Source organism: Lactuca saligna, chromosome 9 (assembly GCF_052625555.1).
Source record: "Lactuca saligna cultivar CGN05327 chromosome 9, ASM5262555v1, whole genome shotgun sequence".
In the NCBI taxonomy this organism is placed as follows: domain Eukaryota; kingdom Viridiplantae; phylum Streptophyta; class Magnoliopsida; order Asterales; family Asteraceae; genus Lactuca; species Lactuca saligna.
Window position 1 is genome coordinate 107624950 of NC_136425.1, and position 25197 is coordinate 107650146.

Sequence of the window (25197 nt, forward strand, 5' to 3'; positions counted from 1 at the left end):
GCGAAAGGACCATTGTTGGACACAAAATTTGCTTTGTGTGATCGTGCAACCAATCCAGGAGTTTTGTTGGACCCAAAATTCCATTTATACAAACCAATTTCACTTAATAGAATGATCTTTAATTGTTGGCAAAACAAATAATTATGTTCATATAGGCACATATGGCTCTGAGTGAGATAGATGTTGCAATGAATTAGATTAAAATTTTTGAGCTTGTGAACGAACCTATCACTTAATACAATATTATAATCAGAAATACTAAAAAATGAAAATTTATTTTATTTTTACCAATTAAATGCATTACAAATTAATGTTTTATGCAGAAAAATCATATTAATTTGGGGAACTTTTGATAAAATCTAAATTTTTTTTAACAATAAAGTCTCGATTATTTAATTTTACACAATAATTTGTCATTTCCTGTTAAAATAAAAATAAGATCTTTTTTTTGTTAATTTGCAAAAAATATTAAATAATCAAAACTTTTTTATTCTAGAACTTATCAAAAATTTTCTCAAAATATGCATAAAAATCGTTACAAATTATAGTTTTCTTAAGAAAAATAAATTATTTAACAAATTTCTTTTTCTTTGGAAAATATTCAACAAACCGAACGCACCAAAGTTTTGTCAAATATTTTTTTGGGTAAATGTCACTCTGACCCAACCATCTTTCTAGTTATGGTTTAAATGGTCCCTGTTGTTTTTTGTTTCACACTTGAGAGGAACCAAGACTTAGAAAGTAGTTTTTAAAGCCATTTTGTTCAAAGTGGAAGGGTTGATTCGGTTAACATTATCCTAGTCATCATATAAGGTACACACGTCATCGAAATTAATCCACCTAAGCTGCCATGTAACCTGCTCGTTTACTGAGCTTGCCCTACAAGACATATTATATAAAAACCCTCACTTTCTTCTTCCCCTTTTTGTCGTATTTTTTGTCTGCAAAATCACGTTGTCATGGCGGTTTATATGAAGATCGATCTTCACTTTGCTAGGTTTTTTACAAGGTACCCCGAAATTAGTTATACAGATGGAGCAAAACAAAGGTTCGAAGATGTTGATTTTGCTGGAAAGGACAGGAACGAGTTTGTTAACTTCGTACAAAGATTTGCAAATGAAATGTGTGTAAATGTTTTTTATTGCATGCCTGGAAAAGACTTTCCTGATGGATTGAGGATCTTGGCTACTGAAATAGACTACCAGGACTTCATCGGAGCTGGGTATGCTGCTGATTGTGTCGTGTATGTGTACATGGATCATCTAGGTGTGAATGTCCAACAGTGGATTATTGATGAGCAAGTTGATGAGAGCGTTGTGGAAGACAATCATTATGATGGATTTGTGCAGAATGGCCCGGATGAACTACAAGGTAATGTACACAATGACCTTGAACATGTAGATGACAATCCAATGAATAAGACCATTAACGATGAGTTTTTGAGCAAGTTATGCCCAAAAGTCCAGTCAACTCCAAATAGTCCGCCTTATGAGGATCCATATCTTCAAATGGAAGAAAATGAGGTAAATATTGAAGAGGTTACTACATACAATGAAAATGTGCATTGGAAAAAACAAAAACCTGTGTTAGGAATGCGATTTCATAGTCCAAAACAGTTAAAGCTTATGTTATGTAATTATGCTGTTGCTAATGGGTATCAGTTGTGCTATAAAAAAAATGACAGTAGAAGACTATTAGTTAAATGTTGTTCTGGGCAGTGTAAGTTTAGGCTATGGGCTTCATGGATGAGTGAGAAAACTCTTTCCAGATTAAGTCCCTTATAGATGAACATAATTGTGCTAGAAATTTTAAACTTGGATCAATTGTTATCTATGCTTGGATTGGTAGCCATTTTACAACTAAGTTCTTACAAAAACAGAAAATGAGTGTTAGGATGCTTAGGAAAGAAGTGAAACAGGCTTTTGGTATAGATGTAAGTATGGGTCAATGCAGGAGAGAAAAAAAGCATGCTATTGAGCTAATTGAAGGCACATTGGTTGAGCACTATTCAAAGTTTTGGTCATATGGTGAGGAGATAAGAAGATCAAACCCAGGATCAATTGCGAAAATTGATGTCACTACTATGCCTAATGGGAAAAATTATTTTAGTAAGTTTTATGTATGTTTTGAGGGACTAAAGAAAGGGTGGAGGGGTAGTTGTAGAAGAGTAATTAACCTGGATGGTTGTTTCCTTAAGGGGCTATGTATTGGAGTGTTAATAACTGCTGTTGGAAGGGATGCTAATAATCATATATTTCCAATTGCATGGCAGTTGTGTGTGTTGAAAACAAAGAGAATTGGAAATGGTTTTTGGAAAATTTAAAAGATGACTTAGGAATGGACAATGGTTTTGGAATTGCATTGATGTCAGATTAGCATAAGGTATGTTTCTTAGTTGTATTTTATTTATTAATGAAAGTTTCCTATACTATTTTACAATTTAAATTGTTAATGTGAAGGGACTATTGGAAGTTGTGAAGGAGATTTTGCCTACTGTTGAACATAGACAGTGTGCAAGGCATGTTGTTGCCAACTTTAGGAAAAGAATCCCCAGAGTAATGTATGAGAAGATGCTTTGGAAGGCATGCAAGGCATCTACTGAGCCTTTACACAATGCAGCAATGAAGGAAATACAACTTCTCAATCCTTCAGCCTTTGAGTATCTAACAGAAAAGAACCCACAATCATGGTGTAGAGCTTTTTTTTGAGGAGGGCAAGATGTTTGATGTTGTAGAGAATGGGTTGTCGGAGAGCTTTAACAATGTTATAAGAGATGCAAGGAAGAAACCAATCATCATAATGCTTGAAGAGATTATTAGATTGTATACTATGGAAAGGCAGTTTCATTTGAGCATGAAAGGCAGTTCATGGCCAGATTTTGAACCATGTCCATCAATTAGATCCTTGTTGAATCAATTGAAAAAAGCTCAAAGGTAAACTTAGTTTGTGTTTGTTAACATCATAGATAATACTAAACTTACACTAACTTTTAGACAATGTTATTAGATATTGACAGGTTTTACCAACTGGGTTGAACCAATTTGAGACAAGAAACTTAGCAGAGTCTTATGTCGTTGACTTAGATAAGAAGACATGCTCTTGTAGAGTTTGGAAACTAAATGGGTATGGGTGTGTGCACTCAGCTGCAACTATTAGTTACCTAAACAGAGATGTCGGAAGTTATGTGGATCCCATGTTCTTTGGAGCTTTTTATAGAAATGCTTACAAGTATCCACTGAGAGGGATGAATGGCAGCAATAAGTGGCCATGTACCAATTTCATACCACCACTGCCACCTTTGAAAAGGAAAATGCCAGGCAGGCCTAAAGTCAATAGAAGGAAGGACCCAGGAGAAAAGAGTACTAGACACACCGTGTCAAATGTTGGGAAGAAAATTCTATGTAGTGTGTGTAAAAAAGTTGGTCACAACAAGGCTACATGTCCTAAAGTTGAGAAGACCAAAAAACTCAAGGTGAAGAGAAAGAGATCAACTACTAAAGGTGGTAATGAAGGGGAAGGAAGTGGTTAAAAAACAACTGTTGGACGTAAACACAAGCAATCTCAAGGTGGTAATGAAGAGGAAGGAAGTGGTTCAAAAACAATAGTTGCACGTAAACGGAAGCAATCATAGAGGATTATAAAGAAAAAATTGGCAAAAAGGGTTGAAGGGAAAAATGGAAAAGGAAATTCTGGTGATAATCCAATGAATATTGAATAGATATAACTGTTATTTGGTATTGTGTTAAGACTAGGTTGGTTGTTTGATGTGTGTTTATTGTTTGATGTGTTATTTAACTTTGTTTCGTAATAGTATTATTATGGTATGTGTTTGTTGAATGTTTTTTATGTACACTAGTAACACAAACAAAACAATGACACACAGTAGCAGGGCACTTTCATTTATTTAATAGGAAAGGGATTGCAAATCCATTACATAACCATTACAAATACATTGGTAAACATGAAAGGAAACCATATTAGAAATAACCATAACTTCATCTTAATAGGAAAGGAAACCACATTTAATACGAAAGGGATTACAAACCCTTTACATACCCATTACAACTTGTAGACTAATACCACAAAAAAAAAAAAAAAAAAAAACAGCCCAACTTAGAAATAACCATAACTTCATCTTTCTAACATCAGATTGAAGCTTCTTATTTGCCAGAACCAAATTTGTAACCAAAGTTGTGTCACCAGTCGTGTTAGTACTCTCCACTTCATCTGCCCAACATATGAAGCCATCACGAGGCCCCTACAATGGAAGTTATTATTTGTTATAGATTAAGTTACCAAACCCAGAAACAAATTATCAAAATCTAGGTCAACAGTGAACATGCAATTTACATTTACCTTTTTGGGGCAAGCATAAAAGAGTCGGCCAGGGTTGTATTTAGTAGTTGATGTTCGTAATATTGCTTCGCATCCACATGAGAATTGAACTGATTTCATCGAACCCTTCATTTCAGTTAGGTCACTTGAACGGTAAGAAGAATATGATAGCAAAAGAAAGCTTATTAAGCCCACATATGTGTCTGAAACATGAGTATATGTAAGGGTAAATTGTGAAAGGACGAAATTACCCTCTTTCACACTAATTAACTGTAATTTCCATTAACTACTATTTTTCCATTAAATAAACTCGGTTACAAAGTTTACTTTATACAAAATTGCCTGTGCTTAGATAGGTCTTTAATCACCTTCGCCAAAACAAACACATAAACCCTAATACACAACATTATACTACCAAAAGAAGACACATCCATACCTAATCAACATAAACACTACGAACCACCAACATAAACACCAACAAATCAGGGGTTCACGATATGAAGAAACTTCTCCACCATAAAACCAAAAGTCACAATCACAAGTCCAATCACCAATACAGTCAACGAAGTCACCTTTTTCTCTGTGCGCTCAATCCGACGATGCAATGCGAGTGACTGAACCCTGCTTAACACCAAATCTCGACCCATTTCTTCTTTGAACCGGGCGACTTCCATTTTCTGCTCCACAATCACTATAAATCGTATGCAAATCACCGAAGTTGAGACGGTCTCGTGAATTTATAGATATTGACTCCGGTGAAAGTAGTGGTGGGGTCGCCATCGTGACTCACGTGAAAGCAAAGTATCGAGGTTATGTCGGATTGTTGGTAACCTTTAGTGGAAAAGGGTATTGAAGATTTAGGGTTTCATCGAATAAGCCCCTGCTTTTATAGACTGATGGGTCCATAGTGACCCTTAGGCCCCAAGCAAGGAACCGGTCACAACTCAGTGACATGCACATGAGTTAACTCAGACTCAACTCACTTGCTGACTATGCTTATTACGTGTATGGTTTACCTGTTAAAATAGGGAACTGGACCAATTTAGCCGGTAAAGTAAAACTTTGTTCCTCTCAAGTGCGAAAAAAAAAACAATAGGGACCGTTTAAACCATAACTAGAAAGATGGTTGGGTCATATTTTTTTAATATATATATATATATATATATATATATATATATATATATATATATATATATATATATATATATATATATATATATATATATATATATATATATATATATATATATTTTTATAAAGACCATTAAAGTACACGGCATTAGCATTGTGAGTGAATGAGCGGGCTATATATTAACGTTTTTTTTTTTTCTCATTTCCACCGAGATCCAGCGAATCAATACAGGAAGAGTATTTCTACGAGCGAGTAGTTATTGCTGTCGTCTTGCTAGGCGGCGACATTGGTCGGAGAAATGGTCGATCAATTAGTTATCGGTTCCATTTTCGCATCTGTTGTTGGAGTCATGATAATATACGCATTCTTCGTTATGAAAAATGTTCGGAAAGTTCTTCCGGCCGGTGACGGAAATAGCAACGGAAAACCATCACCAGTAACGGCGAAAACGATATGCATAAACGGAGAATGCACATCTGCTGATGATGCTGATATCATTATCGTTGGCGCCGGAGTTGCCGGAGCTGCTCTCGCTCATACACTCGGCAAGGTATAATTTCTTTTATTATTAATTCGATCTTATTCTGTCACGATTGCTGTGTGCAAACACTATATTCTTTTGGAAGCAGAGCTTATTAAATTCTTGTATATATTTCGAAATTTAATCACATTCGTTACTATACTTTCTCACTTTGATCAGTTTGAGCTATTTATTATGAATAAATAGTCAAATAAACACATGTAAATTAGTATATGGGTTATATTCATTGAGGTGGAAATTAGGGCTGACTTTGTTAAGTTATAATTCTAGCGATGGTGTTTTTGCAGGGTTTATTAGCTTTATGCGTTTGAGCCTTGGAATTGGTATTTTCTGGTTATTGTAGAAGTCATAATCATTTCTAATAGTTAATATCTCATCCTCGTTCGGCATAATTGTATATAGAAAATTGATCAATCTGTACTTTTTTTTGTCGTGGTGGAAGCAATTGTTTATTGTATGAATAGAAAATCAAATATAAACCATTAGAGCAGGATGGGTTAATTAATTTAACTATATATATAATTTGATCTAATTATTTTGTAATGGTGTGGAGTTCAGGATGGGCGCAGGGTACTTGTAATTGAAAGAGACCTGACAGAACCTGATCGAATTGTTGGTGAACTGCTACAACCAGGCGGTTATCTCAAACTGATGGAGTTGGGGTTGGAAGGTTTGGCAATCACAATCTTTAATCCCCGTGTATGTGTATTATTATAACACAAGAGAACAGGTTGTACTTCCTTTGACTGATTTTAATGGGACAAAAATTACAATTTTCTATCCCACTCAAAAAGATCAAATTTTGTATTCTACCCGATCTCTTGTTTGAGGAAAAGACGTGAATGTCCTCAGCCCTAACATCAAAAATAGCCCTAGAGAAGTTTAGGGTGCGTTTAATTGTGGAAAATTGTTTTCAATTTTCTAGAGAATGTTTTCAGAAAATAGAGTTGAGTTTTTATTTTTAGTTGTTAATGAAAATTTTAGAACACTCATTTGGTTGAAACGAGTGGAGTTTCCATTTTCCATCTTATAAACTTTGTTTTTTTTTTTTTTGAATACTTTTCCTTGGATAATTCTTTATCTTCCATTATATTTTTGTGTTAGATTGTGTGGAAGATATTGATGCTCAGAGAGTTTTCGGATACGCTCTTTTCAAAGATGGAAAGAATACTCGGCTCTCTTATCCACTGGAGAAGTTTCATGCTGACGTGGCAGGCAGAAGCTTTCATAATGGTCGATTTATACAGAAAATGAGGGAGAAAGCCTCATTGCTTCCCAAGTATCATTCATCTCATAACACTAACATCTTGTACATGTAGAATCTAGATACACTTTGATTAATCTTTACCCAATCCTTGTCCTTAGTGTTCAGTTAAAACAAGGAATAGTTTCATCTCTTCTTGAAGACAATGGAGCGATCAAAGGTGTGATGTACAAGAATAAAAACAGTGAAATAATGAAAGCGTATGCACCTTTAACCATCGTATGCGATGGCTGCTTTTCAAATTTGCGGAGATCCCTTTGCAATCCTCAGGTGATGATATTATATAAACCTTCCACTTAATATTGTTTAGTTACAAAGAACTATTTTACATGATGGGGAGGGCATTCTCGTCTTTTTTCACAGCCTGTTGCAACTTTTGTCCCAATCTCAGTTTAATGCATGCCAAACATAGTACAGCATGTCATGTAACAAATTTCAATTTTGTCCCATTGACATCATTTCTACTCCAATGACATAGTATCAAAACAGGGCCTAAGCAACTTCTGCTTTCTAGGGCTATTTTAGATGATGTGGATGAAGAAACTTTTTATGTGTTTTTTTCCCATTGACATAATAGGTCTCACCTTTTTTTGAAATTGCAATTTTGTACCATTGCCATTAGTTGGTTGATTTTGGGATATATCTAACAACTATATTGTTGATTCATATATATTTAAAAAAAAATGTGTTGAACAGGTGGATGTGCCTTCATGTTTTGTTGGTTTGATCTTGGAGAAGTGTGAACTACCATACGAAAACCATGGGCATGTTGTTTTAGCAGACCCATCGCCCATTTTGTTTTACCGAATCAGTAGTACTGAAATTCGATGTCTGGTTGATGTACCTGGTCAAAAGATACCCTCTATTTCAAATGGTGATTTGTCAAACTATTTGAAGACTGTAGTTGCACCTCAGGTACGTACCAATACACCCTCAAATTTCAAAACATTTAAAAAAAAAAAAAAGATGGAAGAGTTAATTGTGTGTTGTTGTATAGATACCGGTGGGAATGAAAGATGCATTTGTGGCAACAATTGATAAAGGAAACATACGGACAATGGCCAATAGAAGTATGCCAGCTGTCCCCCACCCAACCCCAGGTGCTTTGTTAATGGGTGATGCATTCAACATGCGGCATCCTTTGACAGGTGGAGGAATGACTGTAGCACTTTCTGATATTGTTGTGCTACGCAATCTTCTCATGCCTCTACATGATCTCCATGACTCCTATACTCTCTGCAAATATCTTGAGTCCTTTTACACTCTGCGTAAGGTCAGTCACTTGCATAATATTGTTTTTTTTTTTCTTTTCTCAATTAGGCATAAAAATGACTTAACAGAGATACTTTCCCATTTAGTCATATCTCATACAAATTCGCCCCCATTTATTTGTTCGACAAGTGTGTTGTCATTTTCTCAATTTTTAATATCATTTATCCGACAGAATTTAATTTAATTTCTTTTTTTAATGATTCAATTCATTCGGGCTTTGACAAAAGATTTGATTTCTCAGAAATGAGTATTAAAAAAAAAGTTAATTAATTTTGCAGCCGGTGGCATCAACAATCAATACATTAGCAGGAGCGTTGTATAAAGTGTTCTGTGCATCAGGAGACGAAGCAAGGCAAGAAATGCGAGAAGCGTGTTTTGACTATTTGAGCCTCGGAGGCGTCTTTTCAAATGGACCTGTATCTTTGCTCTCCGGTTTAAATCCTCGGCCTTTGAGTTTGGTTGTGCATTTCTTTGCTGTGGCAATATTCGGTGTTGGTCGCTTGTTGTTACCTTTTCCTTCCCCTAAAAGAATGTGGATTGGTGCCCGATTAATCTCGGTCTGTATTGCTTCTTTTTCTTTTATAATTTCACTTAAATTATTCAAATTCCATTAATAAAACATAGAAGAAAATGTTTATATTAAAGAATAACTAAACATACATACAAGTCTAAAAATTGGCATACCATTAAAACGATGCAGGGTGCGTCTGGAATCATATTCCCGATCATAAAAGCAGAAGGAGTACGGCAGATGTTCTTCCCTGCGACAGTGGCTGCATATTACAGAGCTCCTCCCACTCAATGAACAACAAGAGAATGAGGATGAGGCTTTCAATTGTATTATAGTCTTTACTCCAGTTTTCATATTTTGATTGTCTTTCTTTATAGAGTGTTGGAGATAGTCATCCACATTCAAGGGTTTAGCGGTTAGTTATTAGGTTTGAGTTTCAGGTATGTATGTAATCTGATTTCATATTTTGTTATAGATTGTACTACATCATCATATATCCAAAATACCTGGTAATGTAATAAAATCATCCCGAGCTTCAATACTCTAAGCATATATAAAGATTTACTTCTAAGTGAACAAATTAAAATCACTCCCTCTCATCTTAATTACAACATAAGCGAATGCTAAAATAGAAAGTTGTTCCTTAATGTTGTTAATCGTAAGCATCCTTTGTTGATTGGTCGTGTTTCTCTTAGATTTGAATTCGTAATATACATTATAAACTAATGAAGTGTTTGTGTCAACAGTCAACCCTATATTCCACCACCTCTCTTGAACCCTTCTAAACTTACTTAATACCTGTTTCAGTGAACAGATTAGCCGGTAAATATGTGTGTGTGAGAGAGAGAGAGAGGTGATGACTTACTAGTAGTGGCATGGATAGGAATTTTTGTTTTCTTTTAATTAAAACATAATAAAAGAAATTAAAAAATTATTAGTTAGGGGTATATTGGTCATTTCAAGAAGGATGTGGGCCAAAATCACAAAGAAATGATAATTATAGGGACCAAAAGTACAAAAAAATTACCATTTTAGAACATTGATGCAAATCAAAAAGTTTTTAGACTTCATCCATTGTTTTTGCAAACCACAATGACCAAATTTGCAGTTAGTTGTGTTTAAAACTCGGAAGAATTTGAATTCTATCCTGAAAAATCATGCAAACTATAAAAGCTCAAGTGTTTAAAAAATGGAGAAATATAACCAACATCATCGTATGTTGTAATGAAGTTTTCCTAATCTCACCTAAATTTTATTTTGCCTAACATATGACTAATCTTTTTGCAACTATATAATAATTGAATTGTCAAGAACAAAAACTCCCCAAGAACCCACAAAACATTACATCGGGGAATTTATATTATATGTTACACAATGTCCATAAAAAAGAATTTCATAATCATTCTACAGCTTCTTTATTTCATGTTTTTCCTTTCAGACTTTATGGCCTCATAAGATGTCATAACCTCCTTGAACCTTGCTTCAGCAACATCTGCAGCATTACACAATTCACGATTGTCAATTTCTTAACACCAATCACTTGCATATCCTCATCTAAAATTAACTAAAAAGTCCACTTGGACACCATATCAGTGCCACGTCAGCACATTTAACCAGTCAACATTTTGGTTGAGTGACTTGACTGACTGGAAAGTTTAGGGACCTAGGATGAACATGAAATGGAATGGTTTTTTTTTTTTTGACATTTCCTGAATTTAGCACTTACCAATGTAAATGATTGTAATACAAGATAATAACTACAAAAAACCCTAAATGACATAAAAACCTTTTTAACTTTTTCAAAAAAATACGGTTTTACCCTAACATCACTTTTTTGTTCGTTAAAACCAAAACTTTGCAATTTTTTCTACCTTTGCCTTTTCACCGGTTATAGCAGGTTTCCAAGTTACCATGAAATCAAATTTGTAAGCAAACCCTTAAGTTTATAGATCTGTTACGTTTTTAGCTTAAATATGTTTTATTTTTCATACTACACATACGTATTCATGCATAAATAAATGTATTTATACACAAAAAAGGTATCCAATTAAACATCGTATTTATGTTTTTCAGATGCAAAACTGTCTTTACATTTGGGTTACAGTTATAAAAGTATAGAAGTATATACATATTTTTACATTTATAAAAGTATAGAAGTATATACATGTATTTTTATGTATTTAGAAGTATAGATACAGTTTTTGGAAGTATAAATATGTACTTTTACATTTCTTAGAAGTATACATACATTTCTTAGAAATATTAATATGTTTCTAGAAGTATAAATACATATTTTTACGTATTTAGAAATATTAATTCTAAAAACGTATTCATACTTCTAAAAAACGTAAAAATACATATTTGAACTTCTAAAAATGTAAAATGTGTATTTATACTTCTAAAAATGTATCTATAATTATAAATACATAAAATACATATTTATACTTCGAAAAAACAAATTAATATTTCTAAAAATGTATTTGTACTTCTAAAAATATAAAAAATACATATTTATACTTCTAAAAAATGTATATATATACTTCTAAAATCATACAAATACATATTTAATTATACTTAGAAAAAAAGATTAATATTTCTGAAAAAAGTATTTATACTTCTAAAAAATGTAACAAAACGTATTTATATTTCAAAAAACGTATCTATACTTATGAATACATAAAAATACATATTTATACTTCTATACTTATAAAAATATGTATTTACATTTTATGCCGTATAAATAGGCAAAAAAACAGCACATAAAGAAATAGCATTTAAATAAACATAGATAGGATGTTTAAATAAAAATAAAAAAATCGTATACATATACATGGTAACCTGAAAACCTGCTATAACAGGTAAGGGCAAAAGTAGAAAATAAAAACTTGCAAAGTTCCAGTTTTAACGCACAAAAAAAAGTGATGTTACGGTAAAATTGTTTTTTTTTTTTTTTTGAAAAACATAAGGGCTTTTATGTCATTATCCCTTTAAGTAAACAACATAATCTTATAAATAAACAAATTTGACCTCAACACCCTTGAATCAATTCAAACAGAGCTATAAATTCTTACCTAGATTATACATAAAGTTAGATAATTTCAATAAATGGACAATTATGTAAAATGTTCCTACCTTTGTTTTCTTGATTCTGATCAGGGTGAAATTGCTTTGCCTTGCTCCTGAATGCTGTCTGCAGCATCAAGAAAAAAATATTTAAAAAAAAAAAAACAGTTTATATGTATGCAGCACGCATAATATATACATCTGGAAAAAATCTTCAAATCTAATGCAAAGAAATAAAAGCAGACATAATAACGTAACAGTTGGTGAAGATTTAATTAAAAAATTGTCATTTACCTTAATCTCATCATCTGTGTACGGTTTTGTCCTCGACCTATTTACAAAGAAAGAAATAAATAAATAAATAAATAGTGTTTAGTTTATTTCAAATGAAAATTAGGAATGTACATATTATTTAAATTTTAATAAAAAATAATGTAATGTTATATTTAAGGAAAGGTATAGTTGACCTGCTAAGACCCAAGATTGCATAGTGGTGTGACAATGAATAATTTATATGGGAGCGAGGAGGATGAGGTTCCCTAAAGTTACTTCTATTTCCATGTGCTGTATCAGTTTTCCAGTACCAATCTTCCCTTTGAAAATGTTGATGATATCCGCTTGTGTTTGCATTACCATTATTTTGCCTCCAACTCTCATACCCCCTTTGGTGTTTACTTTTTTCCCGATTGAACACGCTTTGCATGCGCCTTATACGCTCCTACCAACAAAAAACATGAATCATAACTTTTACTCACACCAAACAAGCATAAAAATCAATAATAAAGACATCTATTATACATCTATATAATGGGGCTACAAGTTTTAAAATACTAAACTCTCCCTAAAGTAATAGGTTTATGTCAATGACCTATCTCATGCAACTTGGATTTACTTGTACTGAGATCCTTTCTGTTGTCTGTGGATTTTATGCTTATAAATGGGTTTTAGTAGTAATGGGTTTCAGGCGTATGAAATGTTCCGTAGGTTATACTGTCTTTATTTGAGAATTGAGCATCATATTTAGTAGTCTACATGGATGACATTTATCTTTACCTCCAATAATAGTAAAGTTGTAGTACTGTACATTCTATGGTCTCAATTTCATATCATGGATATAGGACCTTTACGTTACCTCCTCGGGATAGAACATCAATCTCCAAAAGAGATTCCACTATATTAATACAAGTCTCCATGGAAACCTATTTATAACATACAAAAAGTCTATGAAGAATCCATAGCATAAGTAAACTATCAAATAGTTATCCAACACTTGACAAGTTGACATATCATTTCCGGTTTGTCTCTTGAGCCAATTGAAGATACATACACTTCACCTTTACATGAGTCATCAACGGTCTAGAGAGTTAAAGACTTCTCAAGAGAATGGTAGAAGAATCTTCAAGACTCCATCTAGTTGTAGTACTTAAAGTGTGTATAAATTCCATGTAAATAAGACTTCAAGAAAAATGTACATTCAAGTACATGACTCTACATGTACTAGTCGCTTCGTTTGATGAGACAACCTCTAGCATTGTATAAATAGATAATTTCATTTTCATTCGTAGACATCCCTTAACTTGTGTAATCTTGTCTCTTGCAAGGATTCTTCAGCACTAATACGGTAATACTAGTTACTACATTTTCCTATTTAGCTTTTGTTTTATTTTGTTGCTTTTATCACCTACTTTTTCCTTCTTATGATACTTTACATGATAGGTTGAATTAGTTTGAGCACTTAGTGTCGCATGATGAGCTTGTATAGACAAGTTCGTGACAAATGGTATCAAAGTAGACTCCTTCAAGAAATGGAAGAAAAGCTGATAACCGAGTTCAAGTTTGTTGAGTGGTGACAATGATAAAGGGGGGAGTGTTTCGTGCGCCAAAAACCACATCGAGTGCAGCATTGGCCAAAAACAACAAGTTTTCAAAGAAGGGTGACTGAAACAAAAGAGAATCATTGAACGAGGAGGTATACATGGGATCAATGTAATTTGTCAATGTCATCAAAGCTAAAAGGCAATTGCCTATCATCATAAAGATCCTAATCAACATGAAAATAGAGGTAAGCAAGGTAGAGACAAAGGGAATCCGATTCATGAGCGTAAGGTTGAATAGGATACCCACGACAGCGTTAGTCGGGAGCATCTTATAACTTTGTCTCTATATATGAGGCTAAGAGATTGGAGCTCAAGACAATTAAAGAAGGTAAGTTGATCAAACTCATGAATAGAATAACAAACAACTAGGTATGGTGGGATATGGTGTGAAAGCAAAGATCAGAGTAGGAAGGTCCGGTAAACTTATTATCGATGCCAATGATGGTATTGATCTTGTGCTTAGGATGAACTCCTTCGATAATTTATAAGTTTTTCCTATTACAACAATGAATAGTCAATAGAGACTAGATGGAGGATTTACGAGACCAAGAGTAAAGCCATTATAACGTTGACCATGCATGACAGGACGTGCATATAAAGGCCGGTTTAGGCAAGAAACTAAGAGGCATCAATGTGCCAAACAAGATCAAAGACGAGAGTTGAGAGACCTGCACCAAACAACAAGCACTTGTGTGGTCACTGGGTGGGAGACAAACAAGATGAAAGCGTTAAGTATCAAGGCATGTGAAAGCTCAACCGTGAGAGTTCCCAACGAAGGGGAATCAAGTAAGCTAACACATATGAAGGCAAGATATGGATCATATCGAGCTGTGCTAAGACATAGACACGATGAGGACGTCGTGAACTAATGTAAGGGAGAATGTCACAACACAAATTCAAGGCCTAAAAGTTTTAAACCCACAACACAAGTCGAAAGCATTTTATAGTGTTCCAAGACTTCTTAAAAAGGATGGTGGAAGAATGTTAAAAAAAACTTATAGCCCTAATACTAAAGTTTGTAGAGAATTCAATGTAAATATCCAAAATAAGAGTCTTTAGAAAATGCCGATTCAAGTACATGACTCTTGAATCTTTATATACTTGTCTCTTCGTTTGCATGAGCTAAGGTATAAAGAGCAGGTCCATCCCCTTTCATTTGTTCATAGTCCTTAATTTGCATGTCCTCTCTCTTGTAAGCATTCCCAAAGAATAATACTATGTAGTTTCCCTTTCCCAATAAGTTTTTGTATTATCGTGTTTCTTTTATCACCTTATTTTTTTTCCTTGTTGACAAGAACGGTCGGAGGTAGCTGACTTAGTTTGGTAGCTAAGCGTCGCACAATGAGCTCGTGGAGATAAGTTCATGACATTAGACATATTTTAATATGATAAATCATTGCAAAGTGGTTGCATTTACCGAAGAAGGAGATGGTGTGTTAGTTGGCTTCTCTTATGCAAACTGTGTCTATTGGATCGATCGATTACGAGATATTGTGAATTACGGTATGATATTAATAAGAACTAAGAATTGAGTGAATAGAAATTAGATGAGGAATTGTAATAGATGAAGATGAGAATCGAAGAGAGTGATGAAATTGATAAGAAAAGTAACACAATTGTTCTAGGGAATCCTCCCTCTCTTACAACCCTAGGTTGGAGCCAATACAAAACGTATGTAAGCATCAAAATATCTGATTTCATATCATTACTCGCTCCTTCAAACAAAGTCTTGTCCTCGAGACTTGTTTCAAGAATTGTTTGCCTTGTACCTTTTGTCCACAGAATAAACCATTAGTCTACCTGGTCTTGATAGTTCTTAGTCGTATGAGCAACCCAGCTATGTGTAGTAACCACCACATAAACAACACATTCTCAATTTTTAATTGTAAAACTTGTTCTATAGAGACCAATATTGCCTTTGTAAACAATGACACTTGAAAGACCACGGTCCACGAGTACCTTGGATTGCTTCAAAACTCCATCACAGCCTTACCATTGGTTCCACCTAGCTCTAACTCGTACCCCACCCATTACACATTGAATTACCATTGGCAATCTTTGATCATGCCCATTTTCCAAAGATGATTTTCCGACAAACCTACAGAAGGTGGAATTATACTAGAATTTTGCACATGGAAACCCATTAGACCATAAATTTCGAGATGTGTCCATCTCCTAAATATGAGCTTCCACCTCTTGATATACAAAGTTCATCCAAAACTTGTTCCAATTTTGGGTGACTTCACCTAGAACCCAATCAATGTTGCCAACTTCAAAAACTAAAGCATTCACCACATTTGAACAATTATTCAATTGAGTGTTTAAGTTTACTCGTTGTTCAGCAACTCACACCACATGCCCATCACCAAACTTAATGTTAAGACCACTAAATATAAAGAATATCACACTTAAATCCATTACCTATCCACATAAGAGGTAATTGAGGGTATTCCCACTAACTACAAGAAATTATCACAAGAATATCACAAATATTTCCTTCTATATTTAAGGTTTTATCACCCACTTGAGAACTAGCCCGGACTCTAAAAATCTTCAAGGCTTGACAAGAACCAATGAAATTCTCTTGTGATCAATTGGTGTTAGAATAACATCCCAGAAATAGTGATCATCAACTTCTTTCCCTGTATCATCCTTAACCGATAACAAAACCCTAAGGTTGCCTTCAGGACCTTTGTGAGCAAGACCGACTTGTAAACCACCACCAAAACATCGGTCCTTCTTCCTTCTTTCCTTCCATTTTGTGTGTATGAGAGAACAAACTCCCTTATCACTATGAATAAACTGAGTCAGTTTAGATGCAAGCGTTCCAGCCTGTCGAAATAAGGTAGTTTTGCAATTTTGTTATGTCAGATAGTATAAGAGGGTAGTGGAAAGGGAGAGTGAGGCATCCATCAATATTTTGTGAATCTGGAATTTATTCCTTGGGAGAGTAGCTATCTCGAATCAGCTAACCTATCATTTGTTCTTGTAATCTTTTGGGTAAATTTGAGGTTATCAATCAGTATTTGAAGCTTTTAGTTGAATTGTTGATATTGAATCTGTTCTTATAAGTCCAGTTCATAACACGATCAAATGCGTTGATCATTGTACCCGAAGCAACCGGAGACTGTCCCGGTGAATCTGAAATGGACGTTTCCACTGATGTTGTATCCAATTCAATATCACCTTCCAAAATTCACACTCCTCCAAACAATCAACCTCCATAGCGGATTTGAGTTCTACTACGCAATAAGCGATGGAGTTGCTCATCATGTAGATTTAAATGAGCCTACTGAGAATGAGATTCCATAGAAATCAAGGTGAAGTGATCAACTAGTCAAGGGCAAGTCGGACCAATGATAAGAACTAAGAATTGAGTAAATAGAAATTTGATGAAGAATTGTAACAAATGAGGATGAGAATCAAAGAGAATGATGAAATTGATAATAAGAGTAACACAATCAATCGATTGTTCCAGGAAATCCTCCCTCTCTCACAACCCTACGTTGGAACCAATACAAAACTTATATAAGTATCAAAGTATATGCACACCAAACAATGGAATCCTCTCCCTCTTTTATTCAACTCTCTTTTTCTTCTAACAGATTTTAGCCACTTTTCTTGATTTGCCCATTAGGCCCTTCTAGAATAATCATGTCATATCTTACTTTGTTTGTGTTATGCTTACGTAGTTCTAATTTCGTATCAGATATACTCTTACAAAAGAAGAAACAACACGTCGTCTCTTAAATTAAAAGTCGAGTCAGAGTAAAGAATTGTGGCTGATGTCTCATGCGAAATGACAATTGTTAAGGAAACTCCTTCAGTAGTGGAGAAAAACAACATACTACTTGATGAGTAGCAACTTAGCAAGTCAATCATTCATGTATCAAGGAATCAAATATTTCAAGAGGGCAAAACACATTGAAGTTAATTGCCACTAGTTACTAAAGACAGTGTAGTGAGAATACTCTATCAACATTTTCACAACCATTATGAAAAGCACAAACAAATATTATTTGCAACAAGGTGGGCAAGACTAAATTAAGGAGTGTTAGATGTATATGTGGTACAGGTTCTGTATGATCTTAGTGTTATTTTATTGTAGTTTCTGTTTGCATATAAAATGAGAGTTTAAGCTCAAGTTGTAAGATGTAACAAAATATTCAAAGGATATAATTACTTATAAACTCAAAACATGATGCAAAAAAAAGAGGCTATGAAGAGAAACTGACCACTCTCTCCAGCTCCTCTTCATACTCCTCCTGCATACGACGATTATATCTTTTCCAAGCTTCTTCTTGAAAACCTGATCGAAAAGATCGACCAGTGGCACCTTTCCATGACTGTGACCTGGTAATCTTGCATGATGCAATAATCATAATCAGTTTATCCACCCGAATGAACAGAGATTAAGGTATAAGTATCAATTATCAATTATTATGTATTATTTTCTAGTTTATGCTACCTGAGTGTAAACCCAATCAACTGTCTTCCGCATATGTCCAACCTATCAGATTGTTTCAGTAATCATAAATACCCAATTCTATACAAACATATGCCATCAAATATCAATGCGTCTACTGAAATTTGCTTTTATTTCACCGAGAATCACACACTTTGTTACTAATCTCTAAGCTTGTTAGCTATTAAGTGAGTTGTAAAGAGCTAATGTGTTGTCATTTTCACTCTAATGAACCAAAAGCTCAACATATTAAGATACAGAAATTCTACTTCCAATCAACAAAGCTAGCTAAAGTATCAATGAATCCAGACAAGCACAAAAAGGTAAAAATATAAGAAGATGCATACAGCGAGAGTAGTGGCAGTAGCCCCAACTAGTCCGAAGAGGAGAATCCCCCAAACCCCCATCTCTTCTTCTTCCTTTTTATTGCGATGATAGGGTCTGTTTTGTTGCGTCGTTCTTGAATTACCCCAATTAACTTTACCTTTATCTTCGTCGTCGTCATTGATTTTCTTCTTGACGTCTTCCGACATAGGCAGAACTATTTCTTCAAAAATTCAAGAAATTGAAGTTGAACCCTAGAAGCATGGTCGTATTCGAATGTTATACTACTAAGCACCGCCTCGTTGAGATTGATGCACACTGTGACTTTCGTACTTTTATTGGCTCCAACGGCGGCGAACGGTGATGATCAAAACTCAAAGTCCCCAAAATATTTCACCTTCCGAGAAGAGCGAATAGTGATAGAATTGCGTCGAGAGATCGAGACTTTAGAGGACGGAGGATGTCGGAGGAGGAAAGGCAATGGTTCTTATTTGGTGCACATGAAACATTATAGTTTTTTCTTTTAAAAAAAATCTTCTTATTTTGTATAAATTCGAGTCACTTCAATAAATTTAGGTTGCTGATTGTTTTTTTTGACACAAAATGTCTGCAGTCCGCGGATCACATCTGTAGACCTCTGCAGTAGAAGAGGTGGACCAAACGTCTGCAGTTTGAAAAAAGAAGACTGTTTGTTTTTCTAACATCTGCGGGCTATTAAAATAAACTGAAATCTAAATAAACTGATTTTTTAAAACTTCAAAGCGATTTTTTTATATATTTTTACGACTTTATTATAAATATATAACGAATCTAGATCAACTTTTATGTATTAAATGGTATTAATTCACATACATATTTGATTAAAACGAACAACTTTGATTGTAAAGTTATAACTAAACATTAAAATTAGTGATCAAAGAATTTGATACATAAATAGACGGAAATAAACTTCGATTTTTTCAATTATAATTTATTAAAAACGTACGATAAATATTTTCTCGAGAAACTGATGATACTCTATTAAATAAAGTTTTACAAAATTTTGGTAAAAAAATATAAGAATATATTATGATTTTTTGTTCATATTTATATAAACAACTTCAACGACTATTATTATAATAAATTTTTATTTATAAATTTGTTAAAAATATCATGTTTGTATCGTCAAATGTTTTTTTTAAGTTTTGTAATTTTTTTTTTCAAACTGTTTATCATTAATAAAGTTGGAAAAAATATAAATTGAAAAAAAACTTAAAAAAATAAAGATATATATGTTTTTTTAGGCTAGAAGATGTCTGAAGATGTTAGAAGACTCTGGTCCACATCTGCGCCAAGAAGAGGGCGCGCAGACATTTTTAGGTCTGCAGTCTTCAAAAAAACAAACAGTCTGCGAAGACTAATGTCTGCGCGTGGTCTGCACGGCGCAGACAGAAGAGGTCTCGCAGATCTGCAGACAAAAAACAAACACTACCTTAGTCTTTGATACTTTTTGTTGTAAAATAAGTTATATAAAGTTTTTATACACATTTAATCTTTAGGCTCAAAGACCATAAGGGCAAATGCGTAGGTTACTGACACCTCTAAATACAAATAACAAGAATGCATAAACAACGATATGTGAAAAAGAATAAACAACGATACGTGAAAAAGAATGTGGAAACATAGTGAGGGGAAGCTTCCCCGCTTCCTCTTTCCTGTTTTGAATTTTTTTTCAAACCGTCGAATATATATAACATGTTTTGCTTAAGACCACTTTTTATGTCAAGAATTCTCTTAGGTGAGAATTATGGGATTGTTTTATGTTTTAATATAATTTAAGGATGCATGATAAGTTTTCTTTGGGATTGTATAATTTAAGGATGTATGATAAGTTTTCTTTGGGATTGTATAATTTCAGTTTATACTAAAATTTTGTAAAAATATGCTACTTCAAAGGATATAAAAAAATCTTAATAAAGAACTAATGGAATATAAGATTTGGCTAAGAGATAGGATTTTTATAATCATTGATCCATCAAAAAATTATCTCAACCTTAAACAATACGATTTAATCAACTTTAAAAAACTTGACTTCTTAAATCTTGTATATAATAAAAATGTTGATCCTACTAAAAGTCTTTTTAAAAATTATAATGTAGTGTGCAGATTTAAAAACAAATATAAACATAGTATACATACATAAAATATACACCTAAACGGCATAACATATTTAATTATTAATCTAGGAGAAAGTTTAGAAAAAGAGTTTAAAAGTAATAAAAATATAATAGAAAAAATAGTTAAAAATACAACTATAAAAACCGAGTTCTTAAATAAATTAGTAGACAACCTAGGATATATTAAAGAACAAAATAATCAACTTACTAAAGAACTAAAAGATATAAAACGATTAATTCCAAACAAAGAAGAAATTTATCAATTAAGTTATCAATCAAAAAATAATAAACCTAAAAGGATAGAAATAGAGACAAAACAACTTATAAATAAAATAGAAAATCATTTATTACAATTTGAGCCTAAAATAAATACGCTAGAAGAAATGTTACAGGCAGTCAAAACCATTGTTGAAAGTTAAAACTAGAAAACTCTAAAGAATATATTAGAGCTTTAGAAGACATTAAAAAATATAAATCAGAATATAATAAAGAAGAAGTTATAGGATTTACTAGATATTCGGGCACAGGAAAAAAGTGATAAAACATATCATCTATTATTTAATTTTAAAATCAGTTTATTATTACAAATTATTGAAAAATTGAATATATTAATAGAAGTTAAAAATCCTCTCATCATACCTAATATAGAAAGTGGTTTAGACAAAATTATAAACGGAATTAACCAATTAAGTATTGAAGACAGTAAAATAATAAGAAAACCTAAACCATATAAACATTGGTTACCAAGAAAATAAATGATATTAGAAGTTTCTTAGGACGTAGCAGGACATTACACGACACTAGAAATTCAACTAGCAATATACAAGATATAGTCACATCGGTCACATTTTTTAAATAGAATAATTAGAAGAGGATCAGGATCTAATAGTAACCAACATATTGTATAATTAGAAGAAGAAATTGATTCAGATAGAAATATAAATTTATTTAACCAACATGAGCTGGATATATTAAACCCCAAAATATTATATCAAACTGGAATGTTAAATGTTAATACAGTATTAATACAAAGTAGTAGAGAAGAAAGCTTAAGGGGTAATAGATAATACAGGAACAATAGATCTATTTTCTCTCGAGACAATACAAAAAATAAAACAATCAAAAAAGCATTTTGGACATCTAGGATTAGTTATTATAGGAATAAAAGCCTTATGAAGAAAAAATTTAGGAACAAAAATATTAGCATTATTATTAGATAAATCATGGAAAACATATTTAAAAAATTGCAATAATCTCAGGAATGGAGGTAGACTTGAGTCAAAATACTGCACCATTTTATTGTATACCTGGAATATTAAAAGATATAGAATATTAACATAATATTAAAATAGCATTACAAACTAAAGGGTATGAAAATTATGAAGATAATAACATAGTAATAAGTATAGGAGTTTTAGGAAAAGCAAGTAATAGATCATGAATGAAATATAAAGTTAATATAGAAGGTATAGTAAATACAATAGCATCAAAATCCATAAAAATGATAGATCCTATAAAAATAGATCCAAAAGATTTAGCAGGATTAGAATGGTCGTTAAATGATTTAAAAGAACAAGAAAATGAAGTATTAATTCCAAAGAAAAGTTACATATATGAAGGGAGTGGTGGCATACAAAGTCTTCGATTTATAAAATTTAAAAAATAAACAGTAAAACAAAGTGATGAAGATGAGAATACAGAGCATAGCTTTATGAATATAGAATACGATACCGAACCAATATATGATACAGATAATGAAAAAGAATGTGAACCGATGGAATTAGGATTTAGCGAATTTGAAAAAGAAGAACATATAGATTATACTTCTTATCTATTAGCCATATGTTGTCTCCTCTGCGTGACTTCTAATCCGACCTGGTACACAGCATATGCAACCTTCTTCTTCTCAACCCTTCTAAAGTAATAAGTAATAGAATTCTGAATCTATCCTCTCTCTGAATGGTTGTCTGCTCACTCGGTGTAAGGAGTACTCTGGAAGTTCTTGATATATGGGGCATATCAGGAAGCGGGAAACACGTTCCAGTACACTTAAAATTGAACTCATACAGATTGTCTATGGATCTCGCTGCTCAATTTAGGTGGATAACAATATCCCTGGTCGTCGTCAGCTGAATGGTCCTTAAGATATAGTATCAAGGAACTTAGGGTCATATATGATATCTAGGAACTTAAGTTCACCTTGTTTTGTATCAAATAGTATGTCCTAAATTAGTCACAATTTTTCGTGTTTAAGTGGACAACAATACCGACGATCGAACAGACAAAGACGTGAAGATAGAAGGTACCAACAAGTGGATAAAGGCTGTCTAAAAACTTTGATCACAAATCACTCTTAAAGTTAGATATCATTTTTATTTTTGTTAAATTTGTCATAGTTTCTTCTAATTTAAATATTATGGGAGAATTAAAAATTAAAAATAATAATAAAAAAATCAGAAAAATTCGAAAATCAAAGAAAAATCAGAAAAATTAAAAATCCAAAAATAGTGTTATTTCTGTTTTATTTCTTGTTCAGAAAAATCAAAAAATCCAAAAATATTTTTGTTTCTGTTTTAATTTGTGAGCTAAGTTTTCTTTTAGTTTTGTTCTGTCTTGAAAAGTGATTTCAGGTATAGATAAGACTCATGGAGTTTGTGTTGAAGATTTCGGAGCCAAAGCCTCGTCCGTGAGCATCGGAGAATTCGCATTCGAAGGAGCAAGAAATGAAGATTATTCTTTCAACATTCAATCCTTCAACCCCAGAAGCAAGGTGAAGTAGAAATTGAAGATTATGTGACGGATTGCATTGAAGCATTCTCAATCAGTCTGCTGCTATTGTTGTACCTGCTGAAGTGATCTAGAAGATTTGTTCTCTCTGAAGATTCTCAAGCTGAAAGCACTATGTTTCAAGAATCAGTACGTCAAGCCTCCTCACCCAATGTGCGTTCAATGCCAAATTCTAAAAAAAAACCTCAAGTGCTCAAGATGAAGTCATTCAATGAAGATTAATATGTTCATCCTGATGCTGTGAAGAAATCGAAGGTTAAAGCTGAAGCCAAGCTCCCATTGAAGATTGACAAGAAGAGCTAGCTACCTTTTAGGGGGAGCTTGTTAGGTCATTAAGAAAAGAAAGCTATAAACCAAGGGGGAGATTGTTGGGTCAAAATATGGTTTATACTTTACTTTTTTAGGCAATTGTATTTTTTTGTAATATTTATGAATTTATGGTCTAGTTTACGGCTGAGTTTACGGCCGTAAACACCTTACGACCGTAAAATCATTTACGACCCATTTATTTCCGGCCCATGTTCCCCTGGTATAAATATAGGTATTAGGGTGTGAGGAACATATTGATGAACATTAGAGAGTTTACGGCCTAGAGAGAGAGAGAAACGTGTGTGTGTGAATCTCTTGTATCCGGATCATCATTCTATTCATTAATACATTGAGATTCATCATCTTCTTCTTCTCCTTCTCTTCTATTTTATCTGACATCATCCGTTTGATTAGGATTCCGCACCATCAAATGGATATGACTGATACACAGGCAGATTAGGGACTTACAAAATCTGCCTTCGTATGAGGAAGTTATGATTTTTCTAAGTTTCAGATTAGCAGTAGACACCTAAAAACTCGAAATAAAGTCAAGGGATATTTAGCCGAAACAACCTAAATGAGAATTGAAGGTCTCGTCAATAGTACTACAACGGTAAAAAAGACTAACGAAAACGGACTCCGTATGAAGAAGTTATGAATTTTTAACAGATTTACCAGTTCCGGTCTGTTAAAAATAATAATATTAAAAATAAAGTCAAAATTAGCCGACAGAGTCTAAACGAAAGTTGTAGATTATATTCCCGCCACACGTGCATATAAAGAACGTCAAAAACGGAGCCCATATACGAAAGTTATGGATTTTAAAAGATTTGGGCACAATTTTCAAGAATTTCTGCAAGGATAAGGTTCTTATCCGGAGATGCCATGTCACCTCGCATGAATAGTAGCCGCGTGTCACCTTCCGATTGGACCGAACTTCGGTCTGGTAAGCATCCGATGCGCCTTTTGGCATCCTAGGCGATGTCTAAGACGCCTCGTATCTGGCTGCCACCGAGCTGTTTCGTTGCTGACACGCGCCTCTCCCTCCTTGCTTCGGATCCGACCCTCGCGAGTATATATAGAGTGTAACGACGAAATTTTTAAAGCAAATTTCATTTTCAACAACCAAAATTAAGCAAAACATTCTCGAAAGTATTCAAC

The 25197-nt window shown here is 33.4% G+C and overlaps 3 protein-coding genes across 4 annotated transcripts; 2 read left to right on the forward strand and 1 right to left on the reverse strand.

Annotated features, from left to right (window-relative positions):
- Window positions 1-1882: 1882 nt before the first annotated feature.
- On the forward strand, window positions 1883-3529 carry LOC145016639 (uncharacterized). Its single transcript, XM_078974889.1, has 3 exons — window positions 1883-2119; window positions 2460-2555; window positions 3017-3529. Exons 1-3 carry the CDS (start codon window positions 1883-1885, stop codon window positions 3527-3529), a joined length of 846 nt encoding a protein of 281 aa, XP_078831015.1.
- Window positions 3530-5659: 2130 nt separating this feature from the next.
- LOC145014198 (squalene monooxygenase SE1-like) lies at window positions 5660-9594 on the forward strand. Its single transcript, XM_078972566.1, has 8 exons — window positions 5660-6017; window positions 6567-6678; window positions 7113-7287; window positions 7374-7542; window positions 7969-8187; window positions 8270-8545; window positions 8823-9101; window positions 9245-9594. Exons 1-8 carry the CDS (start codon window positions 5766-5768, stop codon window positions 9347-9349), a joined length of 1587 nt encoding a protein of 528 aa, XP_078828692.1. The 5' UTR covers window positions 5660-5765; the 3' UTR covers window positions 9350-9594.
- Window positions 9595-10220: 626 nt separating this feature from the next.
- LOC145014137 (Chaperone DnaJ-domain superfamily protein) lies at window positions 10221-19283 on the reverse strand. Of its 2 annotated transcripts, XM_078972513.1 has the most exons (7): window positions 18808-19283; window positions 18464-18505; window positions 18231-18356; window positions 12586-12836; window positions 12413-12449; window positions 12188-12245; window positions 10221-10547 (listed from the first exon to the last, which is right to left on the reverse strand). In XM_078972513.1, exons 1-7 carry the CDS (start codon window positions 18991-18993, stop codon window positions 10471-10473), a joined length of 777 nt encoding a protein of 258 aa, XP_078828639.1. In that variant the 5' UTR covers window positions 18994-19283; the 3' UTR covers window positions 10221-10470. The 2 variants fall into 2 exon arrangements, with proteins under 2 accessions (XP_078828639.1, XP_078828640.1); XM_078972514.1 differs by lacking the exon at window positions 18464-18505 and having other exon boundaries at window positions 18808-19282.
- Between the last annotated feature and the right edge of the window lie 5914 nt (window positions 19284-25197).